Raw genomic sequence first — 15,686 nt, 5'->3', positions numbered from 1 at the left:
GAGACTGAGTATTAAACCAGATAATGTAAATAAAAGGTGGGATTTCTTCCCCAGTAGAAAGGGAGGTGCACGGTGTATTTAGATACCTTCTTAATTTGCATCTTTTCACAATATGTTTTATTTCCAAGTCTTCTGGATCTTCTCAACACTACCCTAAGGATATAATAGTTGAAAAAACACAGTCGAAGGTTCTCTCTGGCCTTTGAGCATGTCCAGTGGGACTTCATCTAATTTGTCTAGCCAAAAGGAGGCTGTGAGACCCTGTCCCTCATCTGAGTCCATTTTGCAGTTGCTGACTTATAGGTATGACATTTTACCCCTGACATTAAAGACATGGTGCCAACATGCACAGGATCCCCTGACTATCACTGACCATTTGAGGTCTGATAACATTAAAGAGCACCCCATTCCTCCATCTGAGTGCAATGAACTTGAATAGTAGATAAACTTCTGAAATTAGGGTCTTAAACAATTTCCACCAATAATCCTTGTTATCAAATTTTTTAAGAGTTTTGAAAATTACACTTTATGGATGGCCAACTTAATATATGAGCCAAGCTTTTTTAAAATGCTACTTGAAATACAAACTAGAGAACCCCATTATAATCAGCACTGGCACTGTTACCATATATGCTGCCTCGTGAGTGCATATAGGCCGTGTGCCCAACAGTCATCCTAACCTAGTGGGTGAGTATATGTGTGTGATACACTTACATATGCACATACATTCCCACACGCTAACAGTCAGATATACACACACATTCATACATCCATTCACACTCAAATACGCATTCATTCACACACACACACACACACACACACACACACACACAGTTAGCAAGATCTTGACAGCACATACTAAGCTTTTGCCTTCCACATTTACAATATAACTAGTCCCATTATCCTCACTGATGTTGAGTTCAGAAGTCTGCAAAACAGTCTTAGAGCCCCTGTTTATTATTCACACCAAGATGCCTTTTAAAAATCATTAAGAATAGGGGCACATGGGTGACTCAGGATTGAGCGTCCAACCCTTGGTTTCAACTCAGGTCATGATTTCAGGGTCATAGGATGGAGCCCATGTAGGGCTCTACACTGAACACAGTCTGCTTGTCCCTCTCCCTCCCCGCCTCTGCCCCTCCCCACGCACTCGTTCTCTCTCTCTCAAGTAAAGAAAATATTTTTTAGAAAGTAAAAATAAAAATCAGTAAGAATAATTCTTATGGCTTCGCCATGCTGGTATCATGTAAATAAGCAGCAGATGTAAATAACTCCAAGTAAACACAAACCCCTAAAACATTTTAGGGGCTCTGAAATAAAGAATGGGGAGTAAATAAAAGACTGACCGGTTCAGATGCATATTCTAGTGGCCATATAATGCCTATTCCAAAGAATCCATTTTGGCTTCCCACATCTAAGTCATTTTCATTTTTATTAGTTCTCCCCAAACAAATTTATATGATAATGGCCATGTTTCATAAGGGGGAGAGAAAGAGGAAAAACGAAAAAAGCTTAGGAGCCAGGAGAGGGAAAGAGGGAACTGCTTTTCCAATATTATTAAAGTCTAAGATACAAATTAATTTCCACTTCAGTGTGTGTCTGAACACCTAAATTGGGGCGGGGGGGGGGCTTCAAAGAAAACTATTTTCTTTTGTAATCCCAAATAAGGATTTAGATTCTTGAATTGCCAGCCTCTTTCTTGGAAGCAGTGAGTCTCGGATTTTTCTGTGGTTGAGTCTGAATGAAACCAGGCAGCCATTCATCTCATTAGCTAATATTCACGAGAACCTCTGGAGATGGGATGGCCTGAATTCATCTCTTTCTGATTTTTTTCAAAGCACCACTTGAAATCGAGTTAAAACTGACTTTTAACCCTTATGTGGCTGTTCTCAGGATTTGCTTCATCTCTTCACTGCTCACCACATGGTGAATGAGCATCCCCTGGCTGCTCAATGAACAGTTGGCAGTCCCTGCCCTCAAAGAACTCAAGTGATCCTCGGGCTGGGAGGATTGGGGTGCAGAAAAGTAGACAAGAGAGGCGCCTGGGTGGCTCAGTCCTTAAGCGTCTGCCTTTGGCTCAGGGTGTGATCCAGGCGTTCTGGGATCGAGCCCCACATCAGGCTCCTCCGCTGGGAGCCTGCTTCTTCCTCTCCTACTCCCCCTGCTTGTGTTCCCTCTCTCGCTGGCTGTCTCTCTCTGTCAAATAAATAAATAAAATCTTAAAAAAAAAAGAAAAGTAGACAAGAAAGCATGCTCCAATGTGAGGTCTTGTGGGCAAGGAGATAATTCAGGATGCTGCCACAGCAGCTCAAGGAGCTATCAAACCTGCCATGGGAGGCCAGGGAAGGCTTTGCAAGGAGGTAGCATCACAACCAAGCCAAGGCTCCCAGCAAGAGGGGACGTGGGAGCCTGTGCAGCTTGGTTAGTGAGCAGTCATTCTCTTTCCAGTCAGGAAAGGGTAAGGAAGAAAGGGTTCAATGGCAGAACATGAGAATGACTTTAAGAGGTAGGAGATGGGGGGCAAATGCCAACCCCATTACAAAGAGATGGTGCAAATTCATTGCACGGGTGGGAGCATATTTTCATAATTACATGCATTCCAGTCCTCATTCTGGAAAGACTATCTTCAACTTCAGTAGAACTTAGTGAATGGACACCTCGCTGTTTTAGTTCATATTCCAATGAGACAGTTTATGGCTCTTTCTCTTTTGGGGGACAAGTTGGGAGAACCAGGGCCAAGAACTGACAGGTAGAAAGTAGAGGCTCGGCCGGAACCCAGGGAGGCATGCTTCCGGTCCACTGGTCTTTTCCCTACCCCAAACTTTTCATCCTGCATTGACTTGTGTGGGTGTGCTCTCTAATGAGGTTGACAATTCCTTCTAATCAGCAGATTGAGACAATGTATTAATTTTTCCCATGTTTGCCATTCATATCTCTTCTTAGGAGTTTATTAGGATTGTTAAGTCTTGATTTTAAGACCAGGAAGCTTGTGATCTACAGAAGGTGTTCATGAATTGTCACTCTAGTTCACTAATAATTTTTTTAATTAAGGTAAAATCATGAGTCTATACAAATATAAAATGAACACATGTCAAAATTCTTATTTGACTCATTAATTAATGAGAGAACCAGTGTAATGTCCCATCTGGTACAAAGGAGAATTCAAGCATCACACATACGTAGGTGATAGGAGCTCTGACATGAATTTACGAATGCGTGCCAAACTGGTCAGTCCTCCGGGGCAACAACTGGTTACATCCCACCAGACACAGTTCAGTTGCATTTTAGGGACAAGAGTCATTTGCATCATCACCGGTTTTCTACGAGTTGTAGAAAATATGTAAAGTAGCCCAAAGACAATGAAAGGGGGAGATGGCCAGAAAGGTGAACTAGACACCCAGATCTGTGATATTTGTGCCTGTTTCAAAGTCTTTCACAATTTTCCCAATTTTCCCTGACATCCCCTTGAGTTCTTTTCACAAATCTGTGAGGTGACCCAAGCAATTTGTATTTGACAGAGGAGAAAACTATGGTTGGGATTCTTAAACCACTTGTCACCAGCCCTAAGAACCTCCTGGAGAATATTATTAAAATAGAGATTCCTGGGCTCCCCCCAGACCTAGAGGGTCAGATCCCACTCGGAGGTCTGAATGGCTAAGCGTTCCCCCAGCTTCTGAGTATCTGCCAGACTTGAGAATAGCTGTGACACCCGAAGACACGCAATGGGCCAGTGGCAGACTCAGGACTACAAGGCAGGCTTCCTGATCCTCGGTCACGTTCGGTACTCCGGTCCGCATCAGGGTTTTGGCCAGCAGCTTGCGTGGCTATGTCCTTCACTCTGTAAGGCTTTATAAATCCTTCATAAAATAAGAATAGGAGAGCCCTTGAGATAGAGTAAGACAGAATAAGACTCCCTCGGTGTCTCGTTTCCATTCTCTAAGTACATTACCGCTTGGCAAATGCATCAACTTAATTAAAACTAAATGTAATTCTAATGCACCAATTTGATTTAAAAATAATCTTCACAGTCACCAGGACATCAAAATGCAATTAAGGCTATTTGAGGAAAGTCTCTGATGCATATTATGTTCTGAGGCTGTACTATGTCAGGAAACCCAGCTCCTCCTGAATGCCACTAATGTGCTCAGCAGCCATCCTCTCACCCAGATGCCTCTTCCAATTAGGTTCTGGAGAGCGTGATCCGTGACAGTTCAGGAACATTTACCAAATCCCATCCAAATGGTCCTTTAGCTGAATGCTTTTTCTCCGAGCCTCTCTCCGGACTTGGGGAAGAGCAGGCAGTCTCACAGATGCCAGGTCTACGACAAAATCAAACTGCAGATTCAGGAGTTCCTCGTCACCTACCTGTATGCTCAGACTGTAAAAGGCTCTGGACCACGACTATGGAAATTGAGAAGCAGGTCTAGTGAAAAATTAAGCAGTAGATCTGAAGTTAATGGAGCAGTTTGGCTCCTTTTTATGTTCCCCTGACTGGGTTTTTCCAGCACATCTCTTTTGGCTGAGTAACTCTGGTTGCTATAAGACTGATTCAGTTTTTGTTCATTTGTTTGGTTTGGGTTGGTTGGTCAGTTGGATTGTGGTGTTGTTTGGTTGGTTTTTTGTTCCTAATGAATAGAAAAGGGTAAGAAATACTAAAGATATCTGAAAAATATTTGGCAGAGTCAAATGGGCAATTCTGATGAGTTTCACAAGGCTTGGGGGGTGTAAGAGGCAGCTTGATTTAGTGGTGTTAGTAGTGGATTCAAATCCTGCCTTTAACTGGTGAAGTCTCTCCGAACCTTCTTACTTGTGTGCAGATGCAGCTGGCTGTGCCTGCTTCATTTAGTAAACCTCCTGTCCCTCTCCGGACTATTTGGCTGTCCTCCTCCATGATTCCAACATCTCTGTCATAACCAGTATAACTCCCAGCCCCCAGCCCTTGCCACACCTTTCCCGTTACTACCTGGGGTGAAGGGCAAGAGGGAGGGGCAGATGTAAAATGAGAGAAAAGCTTTTTCAAAGCTCTGAATCACACTGAAGCCACTTAAGAGGCCAAAGATGATTTCATGAACCAACCATCCCTGCCAAAATCCTAAGGGAACACCCATTTGAAAGGTAATAATCCCTGGATCTTCTAATTCCCACGTGAAAAAATTACACTTTCAGGAAGAAATTAGAACTTTTGAGTCCCTAATGTATATCAATCAGGGCTAAAGCCTTCCACATATGTGTTCTCATCCAATCCACACAGCAACTTTGAAAAATAAATATAGTTAATTAAGTATTTGTTATGTATAGTATATACTTATATAAATATCACTGAGTCTCAATGAAGCATATATGTTGGGATTTTTGTTTGGGATCAGTTCCACACTTGTTTGTCCCCTCCCCCTCCAGCATATTTCTTTTGTACACTCCACACAGACCCAAAACCTACCATGTAACAAGCATTCAAAAAATACTCAGATGTCCTATAATTTCCTTTGACTCCATAGGCAGAGATGGAGGAATAAAGAAAAACAAATGTCGTTTGCATTCCAGAATATTCAGTATATCCAAAACGTTGTGAAAACAAAAAGAGCCCAGAACATCCTTCCTTGTCCCTGTGCCTCCCAATGGAGGGCCAGTCTGAGGTCTCAGGTTGTCTGAGACAGTGCAGAAGGGGCTTCTCAAATGAGGTGGTCTCATCAGGAAGGTGTCGGTGTCTGCAGTCCTAGGAATTTATGGTCCCCATAAATTGGGACAGGCGAGACTGAGCAGGGGGCCTCAGGACAACTCCTTCTCCACCCTCCAGAAACTCACCCCTAGAAGACCAAACCATCGCCATAGCACCTTGCAGAAGAGCTCCCTGAAGCTGGCTGGGCTCAGGTGACATCATCCATACACTCTGTGACCCCGTGGCCTCTAAGTCCCTGAAACCAATTTCCCTGGTGGTAGAAGAGAGAGGTACCTATGTCCAAGTGCAAAATTGAGAGATGAGGGAGGCAGAGGACTGCTGAAAATGAACCAGATAGCAGCCATCTAGTTCCCACGCACACACACACACACACACACACACTCACTCACTCACGGATCAACTCTGTCCCTTCACTGTTGAGCCGTAATTCTGCAGTTAGCTGTTCCTACTCTTGATGATAGCACACAGTTCCCTCATCATGTCAAGACTTTCCAAAAATCATGATATAACCAACCCAAAAGTCTTCCTCTGGATCCAAGTCCAATGTTACTGAGCAAACCAAAAGAAAAGACCAGCTGCGGTGCTCTAACAGTCTGCACCAAAGAGGGACCTGATCCCTTTACCGCTTATGGATTACATTATATTGTGTACATGTATAATTCTTGGGTACAGTACAGCAGAATGCTTACCTGAACTTAGGATGATCTGATTGAATTAAGCAAAGGGAACTTTTTAAAAAAATATTTGGAGGCCAAATTGGACAAGTTCATCCCCAGGAATTTGGAAATAAATTTAAATTATAAAATCTGCACATTATGGATCAGGAATATAAGGTCTCCTGAAAGAAAGAGAGTAACTGTTAGGCCAGAACAGGACTCTGGACTGTGAAAACCCAAAATGAGAAAGAATTGTTCCATGGAGAGAGGCCTGGTTGACCACAGAAACATGAAACAGTTGGAGGCAGAGGGCCATGCACTGGCAGTGTCCATCCTAAGACCAACCACAGGAAGGAGGATCTTTAGGCATTAGGCCTCCATTCCTGCAGGAACAATGGAAAGGCTTTCCCTCTGCAGAGCGAGTGGGCAGAATGTTTGCGCTTAGCTCTTTGATGGCAGGACATAGTGCACCAACACCATGATGGGAGAAGAGAACGAAGTTGAGAACTGATTGAGCAGAGATCTCACAGTTAATAGTGGAGGGCAGCCACACAGGCCACTCAGGCTTGCAGCTGGGAGTCAGGGGAACAGCACACTCAGGCTGTAGGGGCAGCTTATGTATGGCCAACAACTGGGGCTAGCTGGTTTCCCAGGCTCCCTGTGGATTAGCGAATTTGAATAATTTCACAGGTTCCAGGACATAAGAGCTGTCCCTAGTTGTCTGGTCCCTGGTCCCAGGAGCAGGTAGGGTTGGGGCTAGTGCTTCATGGCCTGGATTGTCAGAGTCTGAAAGGAAGTGGTTGGGGTGTTGACTTAACCAGTTGCTTGAGGGGAACTGACCGGCCTGTAGCCAGAGTTTCAAAACTGGGTCAACACACCTTTTAAAAAATAAATTAAAGGGGTGTCTGGGTGGCTGTCAGTTAAGCATCTGCTTTCAGCTCAAGTCATGATCCCAGGGTCCTAGAATGGAGCCTCAAATCAGGCTCCCAGCTCAGTGGGGAGTCTGTTTCTCCCTCTCCCTCTGCCTGCCTCTCCCCCTGCTTGTGCTCTCTCTCTCTGTCAAATAAACAAATAAAATATTTTGAAAATTAATTAATTAATTAATTTAATCAAAAATATTATATTACACAGAGTGGTTTTATCTTGCTTGCCTACTCAGATCCATAAGCCTGAACCCTGTGTTGAAAAGGAGTGTAAGTCTGAGTGCAGGTGCAGTGGCATGAGTGCCGAGATTGATGGGTGATGCCAGGCAGGGGCAAGGGGCAGGGCAAACCCCACGGGCCATGGGTTTGCTGACCCAGATGTCAGAGCATTGATATCTTGGATTCAAGTGCTGCCTGGGGCAAGATCCTGCCTGCAGTGAAAAAGAGACATTAGCTGTCTCCACCAGATGATTAGAGTAGTTGGCTAATATCCAGACCCTACCCTTATGCTTTATAACTGCACTGTTATCTATTCCCTTCATAGCCCTTATGACAATTTGTGATTATATGTCATGTTATCTCTTTGCTTATTTGTATCCATCTTTCTCACTAGAACATTAACTCCAGTGAGGACATTATTCTCCAAAGAGTACCAAGAGTTGGCATTCTGGAATATTTGTTGAGTGGGTAAACAAACATCAAAAAAGGAATAAGTAGTTGAATGTAGCTCTCCTCCCTCACTAAGGAATTTTCTGGTCCTGGCAGTGCTCTTTTATAGGATAAGACAATCCCCATCACACTGTCAAGAGGATATCTGGTATTGCTCATAAAATTATAGCATGTGTTCCAGTGAGTGCCTCATTCTAATATGTGGTTTAGTTACCATGGGCCATATGCTCAGGGACTGCCCACCTCTGACCATAGTAAAAAATGAGTCTCTATCTAGACTGTAAAACCAGCGGGATCCAACCAAAAGGGCAGCATCCTTTTTCACCCTTAGGAAAATGTACCTCCCCCACCTCCAGCTTTATTCCTTACTTCCAGTTTCTACCAAGCCATCAGCAAAGTCATTGGACTTGATGCTAACACATGGTTTCTTGGGTTATTAGGTTAAGTAAAATCTGGTGGAGCTAGAAAGATTTTTCTACATCAGCTTTCATCCTTGCTACTTAATTAAATCCCTCACCTGGGAAAAGAGTGATTTTCAACCATCTCACTTTCTGTGGCATCAGCACAGAACTGTGCCTGTTGAAATACCAAAATGCCACTCGTGTTTAATGCTTCAGGTGCAACAAGCTGTTCTATTTGGAATCCCCTATGAAGTCAGATATTAACTGAGAATTGAAAATGACAGCAGAGGAGATTGAATCAGAATAGCAAAATGAGCCCACAGATCTACTTCCTCTCTTGCTCCAATCCCTTAAAATGTCAGAAAATATATTTTTTTAAGAATACATTCATAACAGTACTAGAAAACAAGAAATAATAGTATCTGAGACCCCCAAATCTTGAGAACTTCCTAGCAAACTACAGCAAATAGAGTTGAGAATAGTAAAGATGTGTGGAGACCAAAGCATGCTCAGGAAAGAGTAATTTTTAGGTGTAGGGGCACATTCAAGGAGACACTGAACTCAGCAAATTCACTGAAGACCATGAGGGTGTCTCCAGTGGCTTGATTGCATTAATGACCCAAATTCTTCACCCTTTCCTATTTTCTTGCCCTTTGCCACGGGACTTTACAGTTCCTGTCACCACACAGATGGAGCCCCATCCCATCCCTTGAGTCTGGACTGGCCTCAGACCAATTGACAATGTGTCAATTCCAAGCCTGGCCTTGAAGTCCTTATGTGTTTTGCATGTTTCCATTTGCTGCTCTTAAAATTCTGGCATTGCCATGAATGTGCAAATTAGCCTTCTGAGGTATGAGAAACAGGAAATAAGGCAAAGTATCCCCAATCATCCCAGCCAATAGCCAGCCAACACCCAAGCATGTGAGTGAGCCATTGTTTTGTGACTGTACATTACACAGCATTATCATGGCAATATATAACCGATACAGGCTCCCAGCTGTGTTCATGACACCACATCACTGCTTATAATGAGCAATAGGCTGCAACGGTGTTTGACTCCAGAATCAAAGGAACACCTGTACTCAGAAGAAAGGGGACCCATGCGTGAGGAGGGCTCTTGTATGAGCATGCAAGTCTGAGAAAGACAAAGAGTTGTGTTTCGATAACTCTAGATCCCAGACCATCTAGAGAGCAGGGGGAGGGAGGGAAAAGGCAGCTGTACTTAACAGGAGAATAAACTGACCTCTCCCTCACCAAGGTTAAGAGAGCCCCCTGTTTTAGCCATTGGGGTAATGGTAGGAGGCCCCAGACTGCTTGCCTGCTACACTTTCAAGCATCCAAAAATGAGATGCCCCAGTCAACACACCCTGCTTTCTTAAGCAGAGCCTGAAATTAGCTCTGGCATGTGGGAGAGAGACACGGTGCAGACGCAGATGGGTATAATAGTAGAGAAGCTTGACCAGCTGTCCATACCCATCTACCTCTGTTTTCAGCCATTAATGTAAAGAAACAACCAAGAAGAAAAAAAAAGAAGAAGAAACAACCAAGAAACACAGATGTTGAAGAAAATTCCTTAACATGAAGGAGAAGCAATAAAATAAAGAGGAGGCCAACCAATTCTACAGGAAACAAAGAATTCAATAAAGGAAAGATATTATTTTAAAAACATAATAATATCCTCAGAAAGATCTATTATAATATCACATCCATAACAGAAAGTGGCAAGTATGACTAGAAAACTTCCAGAAATAATAGAGGACCCTTCTCTATGTGTAAAAATAAAACTAATATTGAGGTACCTGGGTGGCTCAATCGGTTAAGCACCTGACTCTTGATTTTGGCTCAGGTCATGATCTTGCAGTTGTGGGATAGAGCCCTGAGTCAGGCTCTGAGCTCAACGTGCAGTCTGCTTGAGATTCTCTCTCTCCTTCTGTGTCTGCCTCTTCCCCTGCACTCACTCACACACTCTGTCTCTCTCTCAAAATAAATAAAACCTTTTAAAAAAATAAAGCTAGTATCATTTTTTAAAAATGCAGCATGGAAATAATACTTGTTTTGAATGTATAACAAATCTATTTTCATGGGTGGGAAGAACTGAGAAAAAAGTCATGTTTATTTTACTTCTATTTATGAAGTATTTATGAAATGAAAAACAATTACTTGTGACCCTGAAGTGTCATCTTTTTTTTTTTTCTTTTCTTCCCCCCTCTCCTTCCCCACTCAACCCGTTCACTCTTCATTATAGGCCAGGAGACATGATTACTCTTCTAGAAGATACAAATGAAGACTGGTGGAAAGTAAGTATTTCTTTTTCTTTAAAAAAAAAAAAACTATCACTTGGTAACTGTAATTACAACAAATGCTACAATTGTGGATGCATGCCTCCTTTTTCCTTTCAGGGGAAAATTCAAGACAGGATTGGCTTCTTTCCTGCCAACTTTGTTCAGAGAGTACAACAAAACGAGAAGATTTTTAGATGTGTTAGGACCTTCCTTGGGTGTAAAGAACAGGGGCAGATGACACTGAAAGAGAATCAGGTGAGTAAAGGATGCAAGCACATACCAGGTACGACCAAAACAGAGAACTTTGAAAAAAGATAATACTCACTCTGGTGGTATTATGTAGTGTAGTAGACTAAGCCTGCAAAACCAGAATGCTAGGAAGCTCATTTGGTGTTTTCTGTTCACAAGAGGACATGTACATAACGTTACAGCAGCAGGGTAAAAACATCTGTCCGTGGAGTTTTTCTCTGAGGACCACTGGTCTCTGATGTGGACACTTACTCCAGTTTGGGCTCTGTGCTGGTCTCTACCAATGTGTGGTTAATTTTCCTAGTCTCTTGGAAATACTTTGCTGTTACTTGCTGAGGGTTCCACAGTTCATGGCATTTGTCTCCAGTCACAAAGGCCCTTCTAAGTAAGGTGTCCTTGTCCAGACTCCAAGCTTCTGCCTTTTCACTGGAATCCAAGACACCTTCACATTGCTGAATAAAACATAATCAGGACATAGGTAACCAGGGACTATCTCACACCAGTCCCCAGATGTCTCTGTACATCCAATCTAGAGGTGTCTGGCGCCATCTTGCTCTAGTGCCATGTTGAATGTGAGGTTCAACATGCAACAGCAAATAAATGACATTGTTGATTTCCTGAAGAGTGAGGTATGAACCCGTTGCATGTGTATGTCTTCAAGCTCCATGCTTCTTGCTCCCCTATCTCACTCCTGGAATGATGACAGACACAAAGAAACAAGACACACACAGCTCAGCTCTTTGTCTTAACTCTGCCTCTCTTTGCCTTCTTTCATCAGAGAGAGGGCTTCCTACTACCCCTTCTTCTCTGACTCCAACTTCCCTCATGTCAGATTCTGAGTCCTTACTGCAAAGTATAATAATACACTAAGACCTCCACATTTGCTCTTGGTGTATTTGAGGATGACTTGAGAAATCAGACAGTAGAAATTTCTTCAGTCTTCTAATAAACTCTTACAATTAACTCTAATTTCCAGTTTTGGAAGCCAAAGCCTTGCCTTTCTTTCTGTCTCCACTTTTGGTATGATGATTCTAATATTTCGTAAGGCAATTAATGCCTCTGGTTGGAAATGATGAGGCGCACCCTACGAAAAGGTACAAAGTGAGAAACGTATTAATAATTTTAATACCATACCAGGGTGCCTGGGTGGCTCAGTCGGTTAAGCTTCTGCCGTCAGCTCAGGTCAAGATCTTAGGGTCCTGGTATAGAGCCCCGTATCGGGTTCCCTGTTCATCGGGGAGTCTGCTGCTCCCTCTGCTCCTCCCCCTGCTTGTGTGCTCTCTCTCTCTCAAATAAATAAAAATTTTTAAAAATCATAATAATAATTTTAATACTATCCCTATTCAATAGCATTGCCCAAAACACATCTTGAATGTCATTTTTGTAATTGCCTACAAAAATAGTTTCTAAGTCCCATAAGAAATTACTTTATATTTACATTACTTTTTATCTGATTTATAATTTTTAAAAACTGGTTTACCTAACTTGATCAACAATTTTATACGCCACATGGAGTGCCAAATGCTTGATCATCTTCAAACTAACAAGTACACCCTCAAAGAATAATGATTTACATTTTCTTTATGGCTATTTAAAAGAAAATTCTTTATATCTAGCCCCTGTTTCACAGAGAAGGAAAGAACAAATTAATGCAGTCCTAGACATTGCCACAGTGATAATTATTACAAGTATCATTATTATTACTTATAATTTATGTCATACATATATATTTACAAAGTATATATACCTACAACATTTTACTTAAGATCCCACACATGCCCTGTGAATTTTATTGATTTATTATTCACTATTTATATTTTATAAATGATGAAAGAAAGGCTCATAGAGGTATATGCCTTGCTCAAGGGGCCAAAAACCTGGTCAGTAGCCAGGATGGAACTTTTTTTTTTAAGATGATATTTATTTGAGAGAGAGAGAGAGAGAACGAGCAGGGGGGGGAGACAGAGAAGCAGGCTCCCTGCTGAGCAGGGAGCCCAACGTGGAGCGCAATCGCACCACCCTGGGATTATGTCCAGAGCTGAAGGCAGACACTTAACCAACTGAGCCACCCAGGCACCCCCAGGATGGAACTTAAACATATGTCCTCAAACTCCAAGCAAGTGCTTTCCACTGAGCCATGTGCCCTGGGCAATGTGGAACCAACCTTGAGCAGTACAGTACCATTTGCATAGTTTGGCTCCCAGGGAAGGCAAATGTTATAAAGGCAAGTATCCGAGCACCAGAGAGCCCCTTGGGAATAAAGTCTTGCTCCTATAAGTGCCCTTCTGGTTCATCCTTGATTCCAGGCAATGGAATCATCCTCGTCAGACTGAGACCCCATCTCTAATGCCATACACACACCCCACACAGCAAACGGGCACTTTTCCCAGCTGGGTTCCATGCCAGTACTTCTCCAAGTGCCCAACTGTAACCTCCCTGTTCCAAAAACTTGGAAGGTCTTTTGAATGAAACAAATTCAAGAAGGGTATCAATCTTTATTGGCAAAGTGTTATTAAATAATTCTGCTAGTATATTTGATTTTTTCTCAGAATAATCTTGTGCTTTCCCACTTGAAATAAAACATTGTTTTTGTGTTATTAATATACAAGTCAGTGAAATCAGAAAGCAAATTAAAATTTGCTCAACTTGATCAATTTCCAGAAGCAGAGCATCAACTCAGTGACTCCTACCAATTCCTTGGCTGTAGTCCCCAAAACTGTCCTTTCTGGGAACAGGCTCACACCTGCCTTCTCCACTCTTAGGGTTAAACTGCAATCTTCCAGGATGCAGGTGGGTGGGAGAGAGGCAAACAATCCAATCTCTTCAATTAGACACAGCACAGCATTTCAGCCTGAACCAGGAACCAAATGGATCTGCCCATAACCCTCTAAAAAAGTTCCATAAGCCCCAATATTTGTCCAGCCTGGTGTTTCTGAGAGTGTGGTTTGGACCACACTGAATCATAATCACCTGGGAGCTTGTTGAAAACTGGACTCCATCCCAGACCTGCGGAAGCAGAACTTCTCAGTGTAAAGGCAGTGAATGTCTCTCTTTACAAACCCCCCAGGATCAAAGCTGCAGTTTGAGAATGACCTTCACTTCCATTCTCTCACTTTTAAATCCTATAGTAGTCCTCTGACAACTGAAGACATTTTTATGTCCAATTACATATGGGTCAACAAAAGGCATTGAGGTCTCTAGCCCTACACAAATTCTTTATTTTCAATCTTTGGCATCAACGTGGCAATCAATTTTGGAAAAATGTCAGCCACTTGAAAGAAAATGTATATTTTGGAGATCTGGTATTGAGAAAATTTTTAAAAATTTGGCTCCACTTTAGTGTCCTAAATTAGGTGTAAAATTTCAAAACATGCTGGTCAAAATGAGGAAAGTATAATGTAGTAGCAAGAACATGGATTCTAATGTCCTACAAAAACAGATCCATATCCTGTGTGATTTTGGCAAAGTCACGTCTGAATGTCAACATTCTTACCTGCAAAATAGGCATATTAGCACTTCTTTCTTGACATAGGGTGAGGGTTAAACATGACCCTCTGTGTAAAATGCCAGTACAGTGCCTGGCCATCGCCAATGATTAGCAAGGTCTCCGTGCACCAGCATCATCCAGAGTGAGTTCCAGATTCATTTGCAATGGCCAGTGCCACCTAAAATTACCTTGTGAGCGTCAGAAAATAGCCAGTATGATATTTGCAATTCTAAAAATATAAAGAGACAAATGCTCTATAGCAGGGAAATAGAAGAAATTTGATTCTGAAAATAAATGCAATCCATCTCTTTGAAATCACATTTCTGCCTGTGGGGTTAATTTGTCTCATAATTATTATATTATTTTTTCACAGAGCTCTTGTTTCCAAAGAGAATCAAGTTATCCTTTTGTTGTGAACACAACTAGAGTTTGCACTAATGCTGTAGTATGTTTTCTTCATTTTTAAAATTTAAAAAATGTCCTTATTAAATCAAGTTTAAATACCATAAAAGTATTTTTTGAAATTCATCCATAGTTCTGCCATCCCAATAGAACTGTTTTTAGTGATTCTTTGTGTTATGTCAAAGCTTTAAAGAAAAATAGGCAAACTATTTTTATAGAGTACAAAACTAAAATGCATTTATTGTGGAGAAAATTTGAAAAATGCCCCAAAAAAGGATAAAGTAGAAAATAAAGATAGGTAATTCAAGCATCAAGTTATTATTGACATAAACATTTTGCTATATTTTCTACCAAACTTTTCTTCTAATTAATATTTTGGTGTATCATATTCTATTTAGTGTTCTAAGTTGTTTTTTTTTTAACTTAGTCACTAACTGTTTCTCAAAATAGTTTTTAACAGTTCTGTAACATTTTATCACATACATCGGGGTTTGGCAAACTATGGCGTATTGACCTATGGTCAAATCTGGTCCTGTTTTTAAAACAGAGGTTTTAAAACAGAGCTACATTCATTCATATGTGTATCATCTGAAGCTACTTTCACACTAGAACAGCTGAGCTGAGTGGTTGCAACAAAGACCATATGGCCTGCAAAACTGAAAATATTTACTATTTGGTCCTTTAGAAAAAGTTTGTCAACGCCTAGTCTAGAGGTACAAGAATGTGCTTCAGTATTCCCCTGTTGTTAGATATTCCGTTTTAAGTTTTTTAACTAGTACTGATAATTGCAACAAACATGTTTAAACCAAAATCTTTCTCCATAGCTCTGATTACTTCCTTAGGATAGACTTTAGAATTCATAGACAAACAGATAAAACATTTTTACAGTTCTTGATACATGTGACTAAATTGCTTCCAAAAAGGTTGTGCCAATTTCTAC

The 15,686-nt window shown here is 41.5% G+C and overlaps 1 protein-coding gene across 3 annotated transcripts in view; it reads left to right on the top strand.

Moving 5' to 3' along the window:
- STAC (SH3 and cysteine rich domain) overlaps positions 1 to 15,686 on the top strand; it is a 146,743-nt gene that overhangs the window by 120,940 nt on the left and 10,117 nt on the right. For all 3 annotated transcript variants that reach the window (XM_008710424.2, XM_008710431.2, XM_008710418.2), the window contains 2 exons: positions 10,572 to 10,623; positions 10,726 to 10,863. In XM_008710424.2, coding sequence (XP_008708646.1) covers positions 10,572 to 10,623; positions 10,726 to 10,863 — 190 coding nt within the window. The remainder of the gene's footprint in view (positions 1 to 10,571; positions 10,624 to 10,725; positions 10,864 to 15,686) is intronic.

The sequence above is a fragment of the Ursus maritimus genome, unplaced genomic scaffold, assembly GCF_017311325.1.
Source record: "Ursus maritimus isolate PB19 unplaced genomic scaffold, ASM1731132v1 scaffold_20, whole genome shotgun sequence".
NCBI classification, from domain to species: Eukaryota; Metazoa; Chordata; class Mammalia; order Carnivora; family Ursidae; genus Ursus; species Ursus maritimus.
The sequence above is the reverse complement of the archived record's forward strand: the minus strand, read 5'-3'. Positions and strand labels throughout refer to the sequence as shown.